Source organism: Anas platyrhynchos, chromosome 5, assembly GCF_047663525.1.
Source record: "Anas platyrhynchos isolate ZD024472 breed Pekin duck chromosome 5, IASCAAS_PekinDuck_T2T, whole genome shotgun sequence".
Classification (NCBI taxonomy): domain Eukaryota; kingdom Metazoa; phylum Chordata; class Aves; order Anseriformes; family Anatidae; genus Anas; species Anas platyrhynchos.
In genome coordinates, this window is record NC_092591.1 from 31,643,027 (window position 1) to 31,661,533 (window position 18,507).

The window sequence follows — 18,507 nt, forward strand, 5'->3', positions numbered from 1 at the left end:
CAGTGGTGAGGAATAACAACAAAAAAGGCAAGACAGACCTGTTCATGCTTGTGAAAGGGTCAGAACTCCACTCCCTCCAAGCAGGACAGGCAGCCTGAAAGAAACCCTAATGAGACATTAGGGCCCTGCATAAGGGTTTACACTGAACCCCCAAGTTACGCCAACAGGACAGAAAAAACATCTTGTTCTTTACCGACCTACTGCGGACACATTCCAGATGCCCACTGACACAACAAGCCAGCCAAAAACCAAACCAAACCAAAAAACCCACATCAGACTTTTTCACTCTTAAAGAGAACTTGGCATCAACTTTTGAGAAGACTCCAGGAAGGTCGAGAAGAACAAGAAATGCTGAAGCCAAAGGAAATATTTGATTAACCGGAAAGGGTCTGCTCAATATCAAGAACTTGTTTGCAAAAAGCACATGTCATACTCCAACATGAAGACAGCTGACAGGTTGTGACCCTTCTGAATTCTAGTCCCACTTCTTAAAGCTCTTTGGCCTCTAGAGGCAAAACACTGTATTTTTAAATGTGTTCCTCATTATCTTCTTATCTAAAAGGATCAGTTTAATGTTACTTGATGAGTACACAATGGTACTCTACAACCCTATTAAGATGCAGAGCACCAAATGCTACTGGGATGTTGGGATGTCAGCAGGAAGGTACTGGTTGAAAAAGATCCACTGGCAACTCCAAAGCTTAACACCAAAACGTAGCCAAGGTCTGACAGAGCAGAATGTTTAACTCCCATTGTCCAATATCTCTACATTTGCTGTGGCTTCAAGTTATACTGCTGCCTGAGGAGATGACTACAACTGGATTGTGTAACTGAGGAGAGGGTAAGTCTCCTTCAAAACGTAGAGCTCCAAGTATTTCAAGATATTAAACAAGATGAATTCACTCCACAATCTGTAGGGTCTAAGAAACTAACAGCTGCTATGCAACTTCAGCAGTGCAATCAAATCTAGCAAAGCAGAAACTAGATGTCAGAAGCACTAACTCCTGGTCGTTTGATGTAACCAAGAATACTGACTTTTTTATTAACTCATTTAAGATCACTTCTCTGTGGTGTCTAACCTGGGCTGAGATTAACTGGAGATCAGGAGAGACACCAGGGTGAAATATTTTGAGAATATAATTAAGTTTTCTTCAACCTAGAAGTCTCATTAAATAAAGCAATGAACACAAGAATGAAGTAGAGCATCTTCTGCAGTCAGTGAGGATCCCCAAAAAAACAACACAAATGATTTTACACCCATATTAGATGTCTAGCTACTAAACAGCAGTTTAAGGTACTTACCTGGAACAGTATAAAGATGAGGAAGAGTTCATACACAACGCTGACACACAGCCAGAACCTCCAGTAAGCTACAGAAACAGACAAACAGAATGTCAGCATAGAATCATAGAATCATAGAATATCCTGAGTTGGAAGGGACCCTTAAGGATCATCAAGTCCAACTCTTGACAGCGCACAGGTCTACCCAAGTTCAGACCATGTGACTAAGTGCACAGTCCAATCTCTTCTTAAATTCAGTCAGGCTCGGTGCAGTGAGAAGCCTGAGCAAAGGCTTCAAGAATAGTTGTCAATTATGCATCTGTTGCAACTTAACTAAACATTTCAAGAAGAGATGCTCTCACCAAGATATTATAAAACTCAGTATTCAAAGTATTTGCTGTCCTTCCTGAAGGGTAAAGCCAGAAAGGCTCGTTCAACTACTAGAAAGGCTGCTATGCAAATATGCCAGAATTACTCTGGCAATGACCAGGATCAACAAAAATGCTTCAACCTGATAAACCAAATATTTAAGAAGTAGAAGGAATATTTGCCACTTACAATGCTTTCTAGCAGTCCTTGGAATGGAGCTGTATCCTTCCTCCACAACGTCACATAACCTGATCTGCCCAGCTTTGGTTTTCCCAGCCCTATCGTGGCTAAGCAGCTTGTCCAACTTCTACCTATTTATTGCTAAAACGGACAAAACTAATGCCAGCAGGGGGGACACCTCTGCTTTTGTTTGTAAGCCCATCTTCTTCCCGAAGACAAGGTTTTTTCCTTGACGGGCAGGAAGCATTTCAAAAATACCAAAGATGTTTTCACTTTTACTAGGAATTCAATACAAAAAAATTTATGAAAGGCTCAGCAGGTGCTAGATGCAAGACCGATGAAATCATCTGATGCTCTCCATAATAAGAAATGTCAGGCAAAACTCATCTGTTTCAGAACCTACTGTCATTTTTCACCCTCACAAGATGTGTGATTTCAGCTCTTCTCAGACTGAAGCAACACCTGAAGCTAAAGGGTACATAAATTAAAGCGTTTGTGCACTTTCTGCTCTGTCATTGTCACCTCTGTTCTTCTGTAAGACTCACTCCCCACGTAATAGGCTCTCTGACTGTTTTGGATACCAGCTTTGTGGTCCATGGGCTGCATTCATGCCCTTAATTCATCCTACTCCAACCACAAGACTGCTTTGGCCTCCATTCCGTACAGTCATTTCTGGGCTCTGGAATCTCATCCAGCTTTTTGTTAACTCCTACAAGGGAGGAAGCAGGTTAATGCAGAACCAGCATGTGTGCAGACAGAGCACTCCAGCATTTTTTCCTAATCACACACAAAAATTTATCCAAGGTAGTTCAGCAAAACTTGACTCATTCTAAGTGGATATTTAAATCTCACAGTAACATCACGTACTAATCACTTAGGAATGATTTTAATAGACTTTCCTTCAGGTGTTTCCTGTTTACACTTACAAAACCGAGCTCTCCTTCCATGGCTACATAGAGGTGATGGTTACAATTGGACTGGGGCAAAGAGGAATCAAAAGTGTCATTGGTAAGGTTGAGCAGAGACAGCAAGCAATTCCACCTCCACGTTCATGGTTCACCATGAAATAAATAAAAAAAACAAACAAGCACCTTCAGGCACAATTTGGGCATCTCTCTCTATTAACTCCAAGGGAACTTAGATATGTTAATGCTTCATAGTCAGGGCCACGACATAAATAATGCAAGAACTCAACATCAACTATAAGCTTGCAAACTTGTTTATCAGCTCAGAACCTCAAATCATCTAGCTGTGGTGTGGCAGGACTTTTTATAGGCTTGTTTGCCCTGAAACAAAAATAAATGTCATCGTTGCCCTGTTGAATCATAAGTAGCAAAAAAATTTAAAAAATATATATACATTTTAAAAAGAAGCCTCTTATCTGACAGCCTGCTAAAGACACAATCATTAAAATAGATTGAAAAGTGAGAAGGCGTGACCTTTTTTCACCAAAACTGCTGAATTTAAATTAATCAAAATGGCTTACTTTATACTTCCAGAGGGAAAAAGAAAAAAAAAAAGAAAAGAAAAAAGCAGGCGTGGATAGCAGAAAGTTTAGGACTCTGCAACAGATTTCACTGGAAATCCTGAATTTTTAAGATTTTTACTTGAAATTCACAAACATAATTGTACTTGTTTAATTACACAATAATATGAAGCCTTTTCCTAGGTGTCAGTTAAAAAAACAACAACACAAAACCAACTCTAACATATGCTATGAGGTGTTTTATGACTTTTTTTTTGTCCCTTGGTCACCTTAAGAGAAGCAAAAGCAGAGTTCAGCCTGCCTTCTCTGAAAGGCAGCAACTAGTGTTTCCTGCCCAGCTGTCTTCGCCTAGACATCATAGAAAGGGTTATTTAATACTTCTGTCCCTCCTTCAAGATTTCATAAACTTGAAAATCCATTGGCAAATTTCACTTGGAAGGACTGACTGAGAGCGTGCACCCTCTTGTCTTTTCTAGAATGCTGCTTAGGGAAAACAAAAATGTCCACTGGTCAAAGATGTATTCGGGAGAGACAAACTTCTCCCCACACTAGCACCACTGTAATGAAAAATACTTCTGGTTTCTATTTAAAATGTGTTTTGTGTTTGATAACATTTTCTACCCCTTCCCATGACTGCAAACCTTGAAGAGTAAACCCCGTGTTCACACCAGAAGTAATAATTAAGTTTTCATTTACATTTCTACAAAAATTATTTCCTTTATACATCAGCTTCAGACTACCAGCCTTGGCAATGCTGCTTTTTTCTGACCTACGAAGCCTTGTATGACAGATTTTATTCTCCTCGCAGTCATAAATGTGGCAGACTAACTCTGAAACCAACGTTCAGACAGCAGAAAAATCTAAACCTGCAGCTGAGCTTTTCTTCTCCTATGTACATAGAGTTCTGGCAACAGGTGAACTACAGCTGCTGAATACACTCAGCAATGCTCAATAAAGCAAAATAATTAATAAAAGATTAAGATCTGGTTGCAATTTAGTGTGCTTTCTCCCCAGCAGACATAAGCACCCAGGAGGTTTTGAAGACTACTTTCTATCTGTACAAGCACAGCAGAAACAAGATGTTTTCAAAGCGGTACAAAAACATTGTGTTCTCTCTCTTCCTGGACCAGCCTCAGCTATAAAGTTATTTTTGGCATACCCCTATTATTTGTTTGCCTTAAATGCACTGTCACCGTGAACCTCCCTCAAATTAGGATTATCTGCCTGATTAAACAGGCCTCAACTAATCATTTACATACCTGAGAGTTTAGTGATTACTATGCTCAAACACTGAACTGCTGTCATCCTTGGGAGACTTGAGAATATTTAACAAGAGTGCTGCCTGGCCGAGTGCACAACTGGCCACTTACCCCTAGTTACCATCACAGGTTTGAGTTTAACCTATGCAACCTGAAAGACTGAGTTTAAAAATAATAATAATTAAAAAAAAAGGTATGTGCCTGAACAAGGCACTTATCTTAGAGCTGTTAAGTGGGTGGAAGCACTTCATAAGCGCTAATCAGAAGTTGCACAGGACACGAAGAGGGAGAAGTGTCTGCTCTGGGCTGCCACATGCCTGCTCAAATTACTTAGCACAAGGTTTTCCATAGCGAGCTCGGGTTCGGAAGCACCACCTCGTGACCTGAGAGCAGCAATGTGATGGAGTGACCGAGGGAACAGCAGAGGGAACGCAAGCCTTCAAAGCAGTCCTAGCTCGGTGTGCACGGTATTTCATTGCTAAATGTAAGGCTTTAAAATATTAAGTGGCTAAGTTAGGATATAAAAGTAGGAGTTAAAAGCTTGGCTTGTCCAACCCCCTAGACACAGGGTATTTCACCCAGTCAGTGGAACTACCGCTATCCCAAGAGTCCAATGACTTTATGTACAGACAGTAGTGAGCAGCCAGATTCCTGAATTGGTAAAGGAGCTGTCAGAAAAGGGCAGATCACAAACTATTCTCTAACAGAAGGATTTCTTCACTGCAGAACTACAAGGCAACCAGCTGCTGCACCTGGTTTTACCAGCAGCCTGCTCTGCCAGTGCTTTCTCACCTGCAACAGGTACAGAAGAGATCCAGTTTTTGCCTCCTCCTTTTTCTAGCTACTTCAGCCTATGGGTTAGTTAGGAATATCATGGTTTACTCTCCAAACTGCTTATGCCATCAGGAACAATGCATTACATCAAACAACTGTTGACAAGGGCTGGGAATATTACAACTGTTTTCTTGGGGCAGTAATAACCATCTCAGAAAGTTGCATTAGAATTACAATATGGGCCCGTTGTCTTAACAAAGATGATAAAGCATCACTGGACCCTTGCAACGTTACATCATTTGTATGCTCAAGGCTCCTTAGGGGAGTTGACAACAAGAATCAAGAAAATCTTTTAGCTGCAAATAGTAAGAAGTCAGCATAGTGATGACCTATATCCATGACCCATATCCATATCATTTTAGCATGAAATGCATTACGCTCTCCGCATTTAGGTGTTCACCCACCAATAAATGGACCTGCAGGCAGAGATTTCACCCCTGTGAAATATTGTTCCTTAGGGATAAGGACATATTCATCTTTTGCTAGATGGCTTGGAAGTGGTTTGCGTTTTGTTGAGCATGCTCGAGGCACTACAAACCAAACAGAGGCTTTGAAGCTAATGGTTTACAGGAACAAAATGGAAAATTGGATAAAAAGCAGGGAAAGAGTGTTAAAACATCAGTCTTCACTAAATCACCATACATATTTCTTTGTGTAATAGCCCTACATTTCTGAATTATGCTAAAACAATTGGTATGGGTCCACGTGGCAAATTATTACCTAGAGAAAATGGGGCAGAAAAATCAGTAGAAGAATGGTAAAGCTGAATGGGCAATCAACTAAAACTGACATAGCCAGCAACGCTGAAAGGGGAAAAAAGTCAGTCTGGAAGGCTAAGTGTAGAAGTGGCTAAGTCTGGAAATCTTAAACGCTCACATATTGGCTAAGATCAATTTTGTTAATAACCTTAGTGGAAAGTAGATTAACAACACAAAACACACAAACAGCAGCAGCAGGGAAGGCAGGGACAGCAAGGAGAAAAACCAGATGACCTCAAAGAAGATGACCTCAAAAAAAACAGTGTAATAGAAGAACTCAGAATACAATTTCACACTTAGGAACCAGTAAATTTTCATACACGATGTTAGCTCATCAGCTTAGTAACCAAAGGATTAGTGTCATCTGTCAGCCTCTGAGCTGCCAGTGTAATACAGCCATGAAAAAAGCACAAGTAACATGAAGTCTGCCATCAGCGTGCTCCCAAAGAGATATTGTGAAGCTTTAATGTTGTCACGAAAAACATGAGCACTGCCAGGTCTGGATAGCCATTTTCCAAGAGGAAAACCCAAAACACACACAGAGGGCTACTAAAATGTTATGGGGTAAACAAGCTTATGTTGAGGGGGAAACTAAAGGCAAGACTTGTTTGCTCTAGCAAAACCAATGGTGAGATGGCATGAACTGTGTATATATAAATCAGGTGGATAAACACCGAGTAAGAAGAACTATTTAAACAGAAAAGCAACATAGGCACAAAACCCAAACCAAAATATAAAACACCTCCGAGCTGACCGTAAATAGGTACAGACATAATGAGCAGTAGGCCTCCAAAATCACTCAGCTACCGTAACATCTAGCCACTTCTCATACACAGCTCAGAGATTTGGTGTAACAGGTCTGATGGGGCTGTATGTGATCGTAGTGACCTGAATCTGACCCACAGGCTTTCTTCTGTCCTATAAATGGAAGCTGCGCACACCAGCAGCCTGTACTCCCAGTTCCTTTGAGATGAGATCTTTCTCTTGGAACAGCACCGTGAAGCTAAGGTCAGTGCCTGAGGGACACTTCCCAGTACACCCTCCACAGCCCTCCGTAACGGGAGAGCTGACACGGCGTCTCGGGGGCTGCAGCACCAAGCCTCTGCTGCCTGCAAGATTGCTGTTCTCATTTAAACTGGCACCCAGGTGTCTGGCTGCGACCATGGAAGTATCTGCTGTCCTGGTGAACTGGTATAGCCCTTGAAAACCACTCTTCAGAAGATCACCTCATTTAACAAGCTACAAGAAAGGTGAAATAATACAAAAAAAAAATAAATACTAAACTCAGTATATAAAGTGACTAAATATATGAAAAATTTGCTTGTCAGAAGATAATCAGCCTCAGTCCCCTAAGTGCTGTCTACCACCTGTGTATGTTACCATCTCGGAAACACCAGATCAGTCCACACTAGCAGTTTGCTGTACACATCTACGACCTTTGGACATTCCCCATCCCACTTGTCCTACTTTGTTCTAGGGAATAAAAATGACTTATTCCCCAGACAAAACCACTGGATGTTCTCAAACTGAAAGCTATGACAGGAAAGCAGCCAAATATCACTTAAAGGGAGTAATTTCTCTTACATAAGGTACAGGAATTAATTGTAACTTTAATTAAAAAGACCTCAAAACACACCAACTTCTTATCAAAACCTTAAGTTTACAGAGATGTGCTGTGTGCATTGCTCTAGAACAACTTCTGCTTTTATCAGTGTTTTTAAACTGTCTGCCGTTTCTCATATAAGATAAGATTCCTAAACTGAAAAGTTAATTTTTTGGCATAAGAAATATTTCACGGACATTATGTAAGCCTATATAAATTCCCTTAGCTCTTTCTCAGTGATTCACAACGTCTAAACATAGGCAAAGAGATCAAACATGTTAAAATTCTTCACTCGATATAGCAGTACAAAGAAGAGGTTTTATGTTATGGTCTCAAACACTCTCAAGACTTACAGTCTTACACTGAAGGATCACTGTGCTGTTTGGAATACCTGGGTACTTGAGGAGGCTGGCAGGATGCTGGAAGGCTATATAAGAACTATGCAGCATTAGTGTGCCTATATTATTAGTTAAATTATGACTTACCTTCTCAGCAAGTAACACAAGTACTTACATTCATCATAAAATGCATTTTTCAGAAATACTTGCTTAATTTGAGTGACTTAAGTTACCTGGATGAGGTCTTGAGAATGGTCCATCTTTAGCTTGTGTAACTCCAAAACATAGAAAAACCAAAATACTGGCAACAATGCCTCTGAAAGTAAAAAACAGAACAGACTATTTATATTGCTGCATCTTCCCACTGAAGTTGTAAATCATATTCTCAGATGTCAAAAATATCTGGTCTTTATTTCTTAACCTTTAAACATGTCAGCCATTGAATAGATCCCTTTTGGAGAATAATGTTTCAGGGAAATAGTATAGAATGTTTTAGAAAGGACTTACAAAGACTGCCTATAGGTAACAGGTATAGGAAATAGGTACCAATTCCTACATTTTACTTGTGGTTTCACAAAAGACTGTCTCAGATCCCCATGCCCACCCTTCTAGCCTTCTCCCTTCCTCTCCACTAACTGCATGCTTCCATTCCTCAGGCAGTCCAGGAGTCTGCTGGATGAGTTTTCAGTGAGATCAATAACAAAGCAAAAAAGAACAATTCCTTGATCCACACGAATCTTAGGCTTTAAATGATCATGACATGCACAGTCAAATGCTTCCCTATGTCTCTGACTTTCACCCATACTGCATCAGCAAGACACTTAACTGAAGAAATTTCTTCCTGTTATATTTTGAGGAGCATCTTCTCCTCGCTCCAGTAAAATTTCAATGAAAGCTCATGAGGAACCACTGAAATGCCATTTCCTGGGTTGTCTCTACTCCAAAACCATTTTCTCCATTAACTGAAGACAAGAAGAAGCTTATAAAATTAAACCAGCACTGTTGCTATTCCAAGAGCAGGAACCATAATACAGATCCTACATAACGTAATAGAGACATTACTATATCAGACCATAAGACCAGGTATACTGAAGATCCACCACCTTATCCCAAAACCCCAAGCCGCAGTGCACAAGGTTTTCTCTCATCCTCAGCAACATAAGACCTAAGGGAGGACTGCCACAGCTCTGCCATCCTTCTCCTTCCAGGAGGCAGCAGCAGGAGAGGGATGAGACTGGTTCAGCTGAGAACTAACCTAGGAGCAGAACAATTTGTTTTAAGTTGTGTCTGCTCACCCCCTCACACAAGGAAGGAACACAGCAGCCCCATTTTAGGCTGAACTGCTAGCTTAACCCATTGCAGATGTAAAGCTTTAAAGGCTGCCACATGGCTCCAAGAAGAGGTTTGTATTTTTGCATTTTGTAGCACATAACAATGCACGCTGCTTTGCTCACCATCATCACACTCAGTCATGAACCAACATATCCAAGATTTTTAGGCCTTGTAGGGTATTTTTCCCAAAGCTAGAGATGACCTGAATCTAAATCACCACAGGAACTTAGTTATGTTTCTTTCTAAAATCCACCCTCAGCCAAACAGTAGATGCAGCAGCAGCACCGAAATACGCTGTGCAATTTTTATTTTTTTATTATTATTATTTTTTTTAACTTCAAGTTCACCATGGGAAGTTTCAAAGAAAAATCACAAATCTGTGTAATAGCCATGCCAGCTCCATTACCTTTTTTCCCTCAGTGATCAAATTCATATCAACATACTGCCTTCTTACGAAGCTTTCAAAGCCTAAGCAGCAGCTTCTCCTCCTGGCTCAGCACAGCTCCATGTAAGAATTTCTCTAGCATTTGAGAGGGGTACAGGATTTGCCTCAAACTACATCCACGAAGGTAGCCTAGAGGGACAAAGTTTATAAATTCCCCTGAGCAGCAGATCAGGAAGGCACTAAATAGCAGCGCCTACAAAAATCATTTCAGTGCTTAACCAAAAAAGAAAGGGAAAACACAGCAACAGCTTCATTAGCACAAACAGGCTATTGTTTCTGTTGTTTTAAAAGAGTCGATTCAGGAACACAAGACAACAAAGCCTATGAGTTGCTGTGTACCACCCTCTGTTCCATGCATTTAAGCAGACAGCTCCCGCTCTCTGTCCTGGCACGACTGGTACAGTCCCCTTACGGCTCTGACCAGACGAAGAAGTGGCAGACAGAGGCCTAGCCTCTCTCTTACCTTGTTTTCTTGGTAGGTGTTCGTCAGCAGCTTGCAAACACACACACCCCCAGTCTCATTACCACAGCTGAGCAATGATCAGTTACGCCAGAAGCCAGCATAGACGGGAATCTTAGAAGAGAGACTGATTTACAGCTTGAAATTCAATATAAAGCCCTGATGCCTGCAGGATTTTTTAAAACCTGAATGCATTTACGTGTGTTTTTTTTTCCCCTAAAGATCCCTTGCTCAGCACTCAAAGCATTAGTGGATTTCTTCCATAGCCATGGTACACGAAGGAGGCCGCTGAGGATTTATTTAGCTGTCCTCATCAGAGCTGGAGTGCGGTCCTGTCGGCTCCTGCTTAACGGGAGAGGAGAAGCTGCCAGCTGCCAGGCGGGACGGGCTGTGTCAAGGCTGCTCTGAATGCTGGAAGAACTGTGTGAATAAAAAGCCTTATCGATCAGACAGGTTTTGCAATGCAATCTCTCTTTATATCTATTGTAAAGAGAGTTGAGACTTTACTTAGCCAATCTGATCGTGTATATTGCATGAACATATCAACATCTTTGTGTATGATCCTAATGAACTTTGACTAGATTTACGTATAAAGCATTCCTACATAACTTACAGTACAAATAAAAAGATAAAATCCTCATTGAACTGCTCTAACACATGGCAGGAAGGCAAATGGCATCTGTTTATGTGCTGGTATTTGAGTGCAAGTACGAATCCCAGCTCCAGATACCACACCCCACGATCTCACAGGCTCTGGAGTGTATCTTGTGCCTCATTTCTCCCCGTGACTTACTACCTCTCACCCTGCCCTCACTGCTGCTGCAAGTGCCTGGGTGAAGCACTTTTACAAGGGAGAAATATGGGAGCTTCACACGACTTCCTGCTGCTTTACCCAGTCCAGGAAACAGCAACAGCAGACAGCACAGCAATTTGTGTACTTTGCTTCAATTTCATGGTTTGCTCGCAGCCCCTAATGCAGTTTGCAAGCAGTCTGGCATCTCTTAGCGTGAGCTTGAAAACAAAAGAGATTTAGGTGTCTGCAAGCACGTAGTTAGACTTTGCACCTCCGGACAAAAACACTGCTCCACTGTCATTGTGCAGCAGTTGGAAATAAAAAAGTATGACAGCCAGAGCCACTGCTTGCTGGTAATAAAATTGCCACTGTTCATTAAGCAGGCAAGTGCTCCTACGAGATATTTGCAAAGTGACAGTCTCACGCCGGGCCAAAATTTTTGATCAGAACACATAGCAGCTCTTTAAGGAGACTGAAAAAGTTCTCAGGGTAGGATGAAGTATTTTAAGCTATGAAGGTAAAACGAAACTGTGAGAACTGGGGATGTGGATATACCTGAGTATGTTGTGCCCATCTTGCTCCTGCCTCTCTTTGTTCGAGTATGCCCCTGGAGAGCCACACAAAACTGGCCAGGAACAACACAACACAAGCAAGTGCACAGAGGCTAAAGGAGGTTAAGAGCACTGTCAAGAACATGATTTGAGCTTGAACCCTTTGTGTTTAGCTGTGCTAGATTTGGCAAAGCGCTTGCCTCAAAGACCTTAGAAAAGAGATTTATGAGACCAAATAGGAGTTCACAGAAAACTGACACAATGCAACAGACACTCACTTCCATCCCTTAAATCAGGTCCAAGGCAACAGAAGCAAAGCTTTGGAAAGGCCCAATAGGGCTGATGTTATTTCTGCGTTGAATTTTAGCTTAGGATAAAGTAATGCTTTGACTGAGTTAATTGCAATCTCAGAATTCAGCATGTAGCTGGCATGGCTATGGTAACAGCATAAGGATGAAGCCTGACTGGAAACAGAGAGGTATCCTTCAAAAACAATATTTGAAAGACCTTACATAATTCTCAGACGCTTGTTTTCAAGTATTTTTACAGCTAGACATTGCAGGCAGTACTCCACAAGCAGAGACGTGAAAGTGATCAAAGAACAATCCCTACTCATTGCTTGGTCTGGGACTATTATGTTGATTTTTAACAACTGCAAACATTACTCTGCGCTGAATTTGAAGAAAGCAACATCTATTTCACGAAAGAAAGGTTAATCTGATGATTAATCTTCTTTGGTTTTGTTTTTGTTAAAGCAGTAAGGGCTCTAATCTCAATAATAAGATATTCCACTGAGTCACCTTCTGTCTGTCTTATCCCCTAACCATGTGTCATCACTTCTCTTTCAGCTTTTCCACTTCTTTATTCTGAACTACCCTTCCAGAGGATGTCCCACCTCCATCCATTCGCTGAACTCTCATGTTGTGGTAACTGGGAGTAAAGTGGCATTTGTTCACACCAGAGCCTTGCAGAAATTTTCCCAGACCCAGACAGGCCACTCTGTTCCAGCTTGTTCCATTTCACCCCCACGCATAAAAACACAAACCCTCAGCTCTGCACACATGCAAGAATGAACCGCATTAACTACAACTATTGTGTAACATAGAATAACAACTGTCTCAGGAAATACCCCAATTCCTGCATCTCCATGACAACAAATGCCATATCCATATTCACTATAGAAAATGGAAAAAAAAAAAAAAAGTAGGAAGAAATCCTTTCATAGCAAAGGGGAGAAACGAAGTGTTATATTTAAGAAGCCAGACAGGCAGGAAACAATGATTTTCATGCTTATAACAAGGATGCTTTGCAATTTGTAAGCTCTGCTTTAATTCTTAGAATGTAGTCAGATTTTAAAAGACCACTTTACTTACCCTTTTTTGTTCCCTACTGTATTTCTTTTTTCTCTCTTTTTTTTTTTAAAAAAGAAGAGAAATTCAGCTACACATAGTCAGTTTAAACTGTGGTTTAATCATCCTTAATTCCCAAGAGTCTCCCTTTGGGCTAGAAGTTCTCATGTTTATTTTTAATAACAAATGAGCACCTATTAAAATCTCAAGTATAATTTTATTAAAAAAATACTTAAGTGAGAGAAATTTAGTCACAGTTCACATGTTCAGAAAGTTAGGTTATTTTAAGAAAAAAGCAAAATCCTTGCCAAAGAAACACAGTGCATACTTTGAGGCTTTAGAAGAGTTTTGGGATTTATTTTAAATCATACACACAGGACAGCCACCAGGTATGACAGGGAGCAACACCGAACTGACTAGCAATTAAGTTCAATGACCAGCACCAACAGAAATTAGAGTTATGTTTGCTTTTGTCACTTGCCAAGGGTTTGGGCATTTGGGCCATGCAAACAAGTTAATACAAAAGAGCATTTGAGGTATCTTATCCATAAGATTAAAGCACGAAAGGCAACTTGTTCACACAGCTACCCTCCAGGAATACATGCCAGATAGAAACGCTTTCTCAAACATTTACCTCTTTGTATTGTAAGCTGTATCCTGCGGTGTTTCTTCAAGCAAGGTTACGTATCCCAGCGCACACGTGAGGATGAACAAGACTGTTAGGGTATGAGCTCTCCTAAAATTGAGAAGAGAGAAAACTGACATCAGAAAGCAGAAAAACCCCAGTTGCTGCCTTTGAGTGAGCCCTCAGTAAGGCTCACGTGTCGACAGCAGTCAATTCTACTGAAGGAAATTTTTTGCATTGTACTGCACAGGAAAAGGAATTTAGCATTTACACGGAATTCAGCCACCAGGCTGTCGTGCACTAGCATGCAAGAGAAGCCTATCACCACAACAGGTCTTGCTCATTTTCCCTCGGCGTTTCAAGTTAAGGAAGGTTTGGACTAACGTGTGCTACGTGAACAATGGCAGCTTGAACAAAAATAGCATCAACTGTGCTAATACCAACATTACTGGAAAAAAACCAACAGATTTCCCTCCTGCTTAGTCAGGTACACACTTGGTGCTGCTGTACCACTGTCAATAAAGCAGCAATAAAAACAGCAGCTAATCAAACAGACTCAAGACAAAACCGAAGGGTGCTCAAGCCAGACAAAACTCCCATAAAAACAAAAAAAAATATTACGAAACAGCATCTCTGGATGAGAACAGCTGCAACTGTACAAGTTCCAATGCTCCCTCTGGCTGCCGTATTTCTAGTGATGCTCACAGTTTCATTTCATCTTAGCAGCGAACGGGAGGAGCAGAGATTCATGCCCGCAAAACCCCACGCAGCCATCTCTCTGCGAGGAGTTTCTGCTGGAATAACTGGACGAGCAAAGGTGCCCAGCAAAGGCAGATGGCTGCTCTTCTGCACTGCTAAAGGTGAGACCTGGCTGGTGTAACCTACTGGCAAAGGCAGATCCCGCTCATACACTGTTCACTTCCCCTTCCATAAAGGTCCACCCTCCCACCCAAATTTTATTAAGGAATTTATATGTGAAAGAAAGAAGAGCTAAGCATGGGCAGACCCAGCAGCTGAGAGAACTGCGTGGAGCTGGTTGACATGTATATTCACACACCTACTGAGTATAACAGACATAATATTCTTACATAATGCATGCTGCTTTTTTTTTTTTTGAAGTCAAAAATTCATTTCCTAATGAAAAGCCATTCCTTATTTTCAGTGGCAAACTTCTCTGACCTCTGCTCGCAAGCAGAAGCATGGGAAGCGAAGCCATTTAAGACCAAATCATAAAGACACAAGTTGTATAGTCCTCTAAAACAACGTCTTCTAGTACAAACCATTAAAATTAATATCACGTAAAACATCAAGCTTAGAGAAGAGAGAAACAGTGAATGAGAAGTACTGTATCTGACGTATATATATGCACCTTCGGATGTTACATTTTCTTTTTGTAGTGTTACATTTCCATTTTGTATTAAAAAACACCAAAGTTAAACATATATTTATATCGTACAGTGCATGAGAAACTGGAGATCACCACAGATTTCCAAGAACTCTACTGACTTACCTTTAAACACCAAACCCAATAAGCAACCTAGAAGTGCTCTAAAAAGTGAAGGCAAGCATTATTTTGAACCACAATCTGAAGTTCATCCTAGTCCAAAACACGGCCACTTCTCACAGCATCCTTTTAATCCCACTGGAAAACATGCAATACCTCATAAGCAGATGAAATCCTCTTCTGCCGCTGTTAGAAAGGTGTTCAGTATTTAACTCTACCCCTCCTTGCAGTCCAGAGGACACAAATTAACCAGCTCCAGAGAAAGAAGAGAAGGATGTAGGAGTATTTTCAAAACTAGCAAGGCATCAAGATGTCAAAATAAACACGCAAAGACTCCGCAGCAGCACAACCGATGCATTTTCCCGGCAAGTTGTCTCTCAGGATGCCACCTAACAGGTGATTCAGGCACCACAGATTAATATTCATTTACCAGCCATGTGACTCTGGGCCTATTTTGTAACCTCCACGAGTTTAAAAAACCAGACACAGCCTTCTCAAAGGCTACAGGACAGCGCGGGGCTGAAGGAAATGCCCCAATTCATTCATAAAGGAGCATGGTCTCAGTCACTGCACGCATACATGCATGTAATTGACACAAAAACTACCTATATTTTGATCACAACAGTGTTACTTTAATTGCAAGGCTGTGCATTATATTTTATGCCTGGTTTTATTGTGTATTTTTGAAAGGAGTATCTAAGAGGATACAAAAATCTCTAAACGCTGTCTTCCGTCATCTCACCACATCCCAGTCTGAATACAAATATTAAGTTGGTTACTTCTCCAACGTGCTGTGTCACAAAAATAGAAAAAAATAAAGAGAAATCAGCTGTGAGCACGTCCTCATTTAGATAAATGTACCTAGAAACTTGTCAAGTAGAAAAACAAAGATCTAGTTTCATTCAGCCCTGCCGGGAGTCTGTAGCCAAGCAAATGGTCAGTGTCTGAGAGCTCTGTGTCCCCCTGCCTTTGGTTTATTTTGGTCTACAATCAACTTGAATTTCAACAAGCCCCTGTGTTTAACACAGAACGAGCAGCTCTATCCCTCGTATTATCTCATCTCCCCTTTTAGCTGTGCCTTCACTTCCAGCTGAAGTGAGATGGTCTCGTAGCGCGTCTTAGAGACGGATAAGCACGTAAACATATTTTCAGTCTAGCAGGAAATCCAAAGACCTGGATGAAACGCTTTCTGGCTTGGTTTGTCTTCTGGAAAGAGCAAGTCGACAGCTCCAAGCAAAAAATCACCAGTAGTGACAAAGCAACGGCAGCTGCTACAGGTAGCAGGGCATCTTGCAAACCTACCTGCCTGATCAAACAAGTTCAGGGATGTATTTATGCTTGCTTCCTTAACTTCCCAGTCCGGAAGTTAAAAAGAAATAAAGAAATCCAGTCACATGGAGCAAGACAAAGTGTTAAGCATCTACAGCAGCCAGTAAAAGGGAGAGCACACAGAAGTGCTTGTGAAGAATCAGTCAAGATGACTTAGCCGGCATGAAGAGGGATTAAGTCTCCACGTACACTCCGAAATAATGCTTCAAGAGGAAGACAGCCCAGCTAAGAACATCCAGAGCAAGGTAAGCATTATGGGAATTATGCAGAAAGGCTTATGTTCTCCTGGTTAGCCTAGAGCCTTTGGAGAAGGAAAAGAGCTAAGCTAAGCAGACCGCAAGCCTTCCCCTTAGCATTACACAAGAGTTTGGGCTCTACGTAAGAAGCAGGGGTACAGATTGCTTTCAGTGCCAGGTTTTATGCCAAAAATCTCAGAAAACAGTACCCAAGAAGACAGACACACAGAAGTATGTAAGGTCAGGAAGGTCAAAGAGAATTCACAATAAATCCTAAAATACCAAAAAGCCAGAGCTTATTCTTCTGCACTAGCATTCTTCTGCATTTCTGTACCTTACATCTAGCTCTTTCCCCATTTAAGTTAAAGGAAGCGTTTAGGTGAAATATTTCCAGTTTTATTTCAATTAAAATACTTCCCATCGTAATTTAGCTAAATGCCAATTGAAAGCAATTAAGTCAGTCCAACACAGCATCAGTAACTACACCACTCCCTCACTGAATCTTATGAAGTAGGAGCTTTGCCAGCAAATACATTCAACCCGAGCTTCTTTTGTCATAGTAACTCGTTTTTCTGTCACACTTAGAAACTAGTTTTTTCAACACAACGATTACCAGAGCTTTTATTTTCCCAAATAAAGTATATGACAAGCATAAGGTAAGACAAAACCGTATGAATCTCTTCCTTTCAGCAGGTTCAGACAGATCAGCTCCCAGGACTGAAGGGAGGCAGTAATACCCCAGCATCACCTCCTTCGAACTCCAACACAAACTAAAAGGGGCTTAAGTGTACGCGACCACACCCTTAGCACCCATTTCTCTGCATTAATGCTCTTGTTTGTCAGAAATGATGCAATAACTGCCTTAAAACCGACCGCTGAGACCACGCCAAGGATCGATGTGTTAATCTTTTTGTCAGCTCTCTGCTGGAACAAAATTCCAAAGAACAGGCTGCGTGGTTTGCCCCCAATGTAAGAAGTTATGTTCATAGTTACTGCTGGCAAAGAACGCCACCAGAAACTATTCCCAACTCAGCCTACCATCAACATTTTTGCAAATATTTTTCTTCCTTTATTCCAACTAACGGTGAAGTCCTAAAAACGTTTCTGAAAGCGATTTTAAAAGATGAAGCAATGTTCAAGCTCTCCACCTCCCTCACAGCTACACCTCATTTGACATGTGAATTTCAAGGAAACATGACAAATGGAGAGTAGGACAAGTAACAGTATTTCAGCAACAGTATAGCATTTCAGTGAGTTCCCATGAGGAATATGTTATGGGAACATACAAGAAAAAATTAATCACAATGTAACACTGACCAACCTTTTGACATTCAAAACCAAAACTGTAAGGAGGAGGGAAACAATTCCATCTGGATAAAGAGAGAGGCTTTTGGAACCTTCAGCAATTTAACCTTTTGTTGTAACTTGGTTAGACATCCAAGATGAGTGATGCGAAACTCAGATGTTCAGGGCGCACAGGGCCAAAGGAAGTGGTCAGGCCTCAGCATTTAAAAAAAAAAGATCATGACATGATGACATGAGACCTCTCTCATCCACCCAGATCACAAAAAATAATCGGCAGCAACCAGAGGATGTACTTTGTCCTGTGACACTGCCCGAAAGCTCCACGCACCCACATCTGCAACGTAACAGGGACACAGCTGGGGCTTTTAAGCTGCAGCCTGTTTTAAAGCGTTTAAACTCAGAGACAATCAAGAAGTACCTATTCTTAGACCAGTAACATGTCTTCAGCACATCTGTAAAGGTAAACGATG

General features: G+C 41.1%; 1 protein-coding gene across 3 annotated transcripts in view; it reads right to left on the minus strand.

The window, feature by feature from the left end:
- The window catches only part of PTDSS2 (phosphatidylserine synthase 2), a 39,831-nt gene that overhangs the window by 17,140 nt on the left and 4,184 nt on the right, over positions 1–18,507 (minus strand). For 2 of the 3 annotated variants that reach the window (XM_027459163.3, XM_005030559.6), the window contains exons 2-4: positions 13,673–13,774; positions 8,342–8,424; positions 1,303–1,370 (exon numbers count right to left, since the gene is read on the minus strand). In XM_027459163.3, the coding sequence (XP_027314964.3) occupies positions 1,303–1,370; positions 8,342–8,424; positions 13,673–13,774 (253 nt within the window). Of the gene's footprint in view, positions 1–1,302; positions 1,371–8,341; positions 8,425–13,672; positions 13,775–15,323; positions 15,538–18,507 lie in introns of those variants that run through there. The other variant, XM_072038671.1, reaches the window with a different exon arrangement.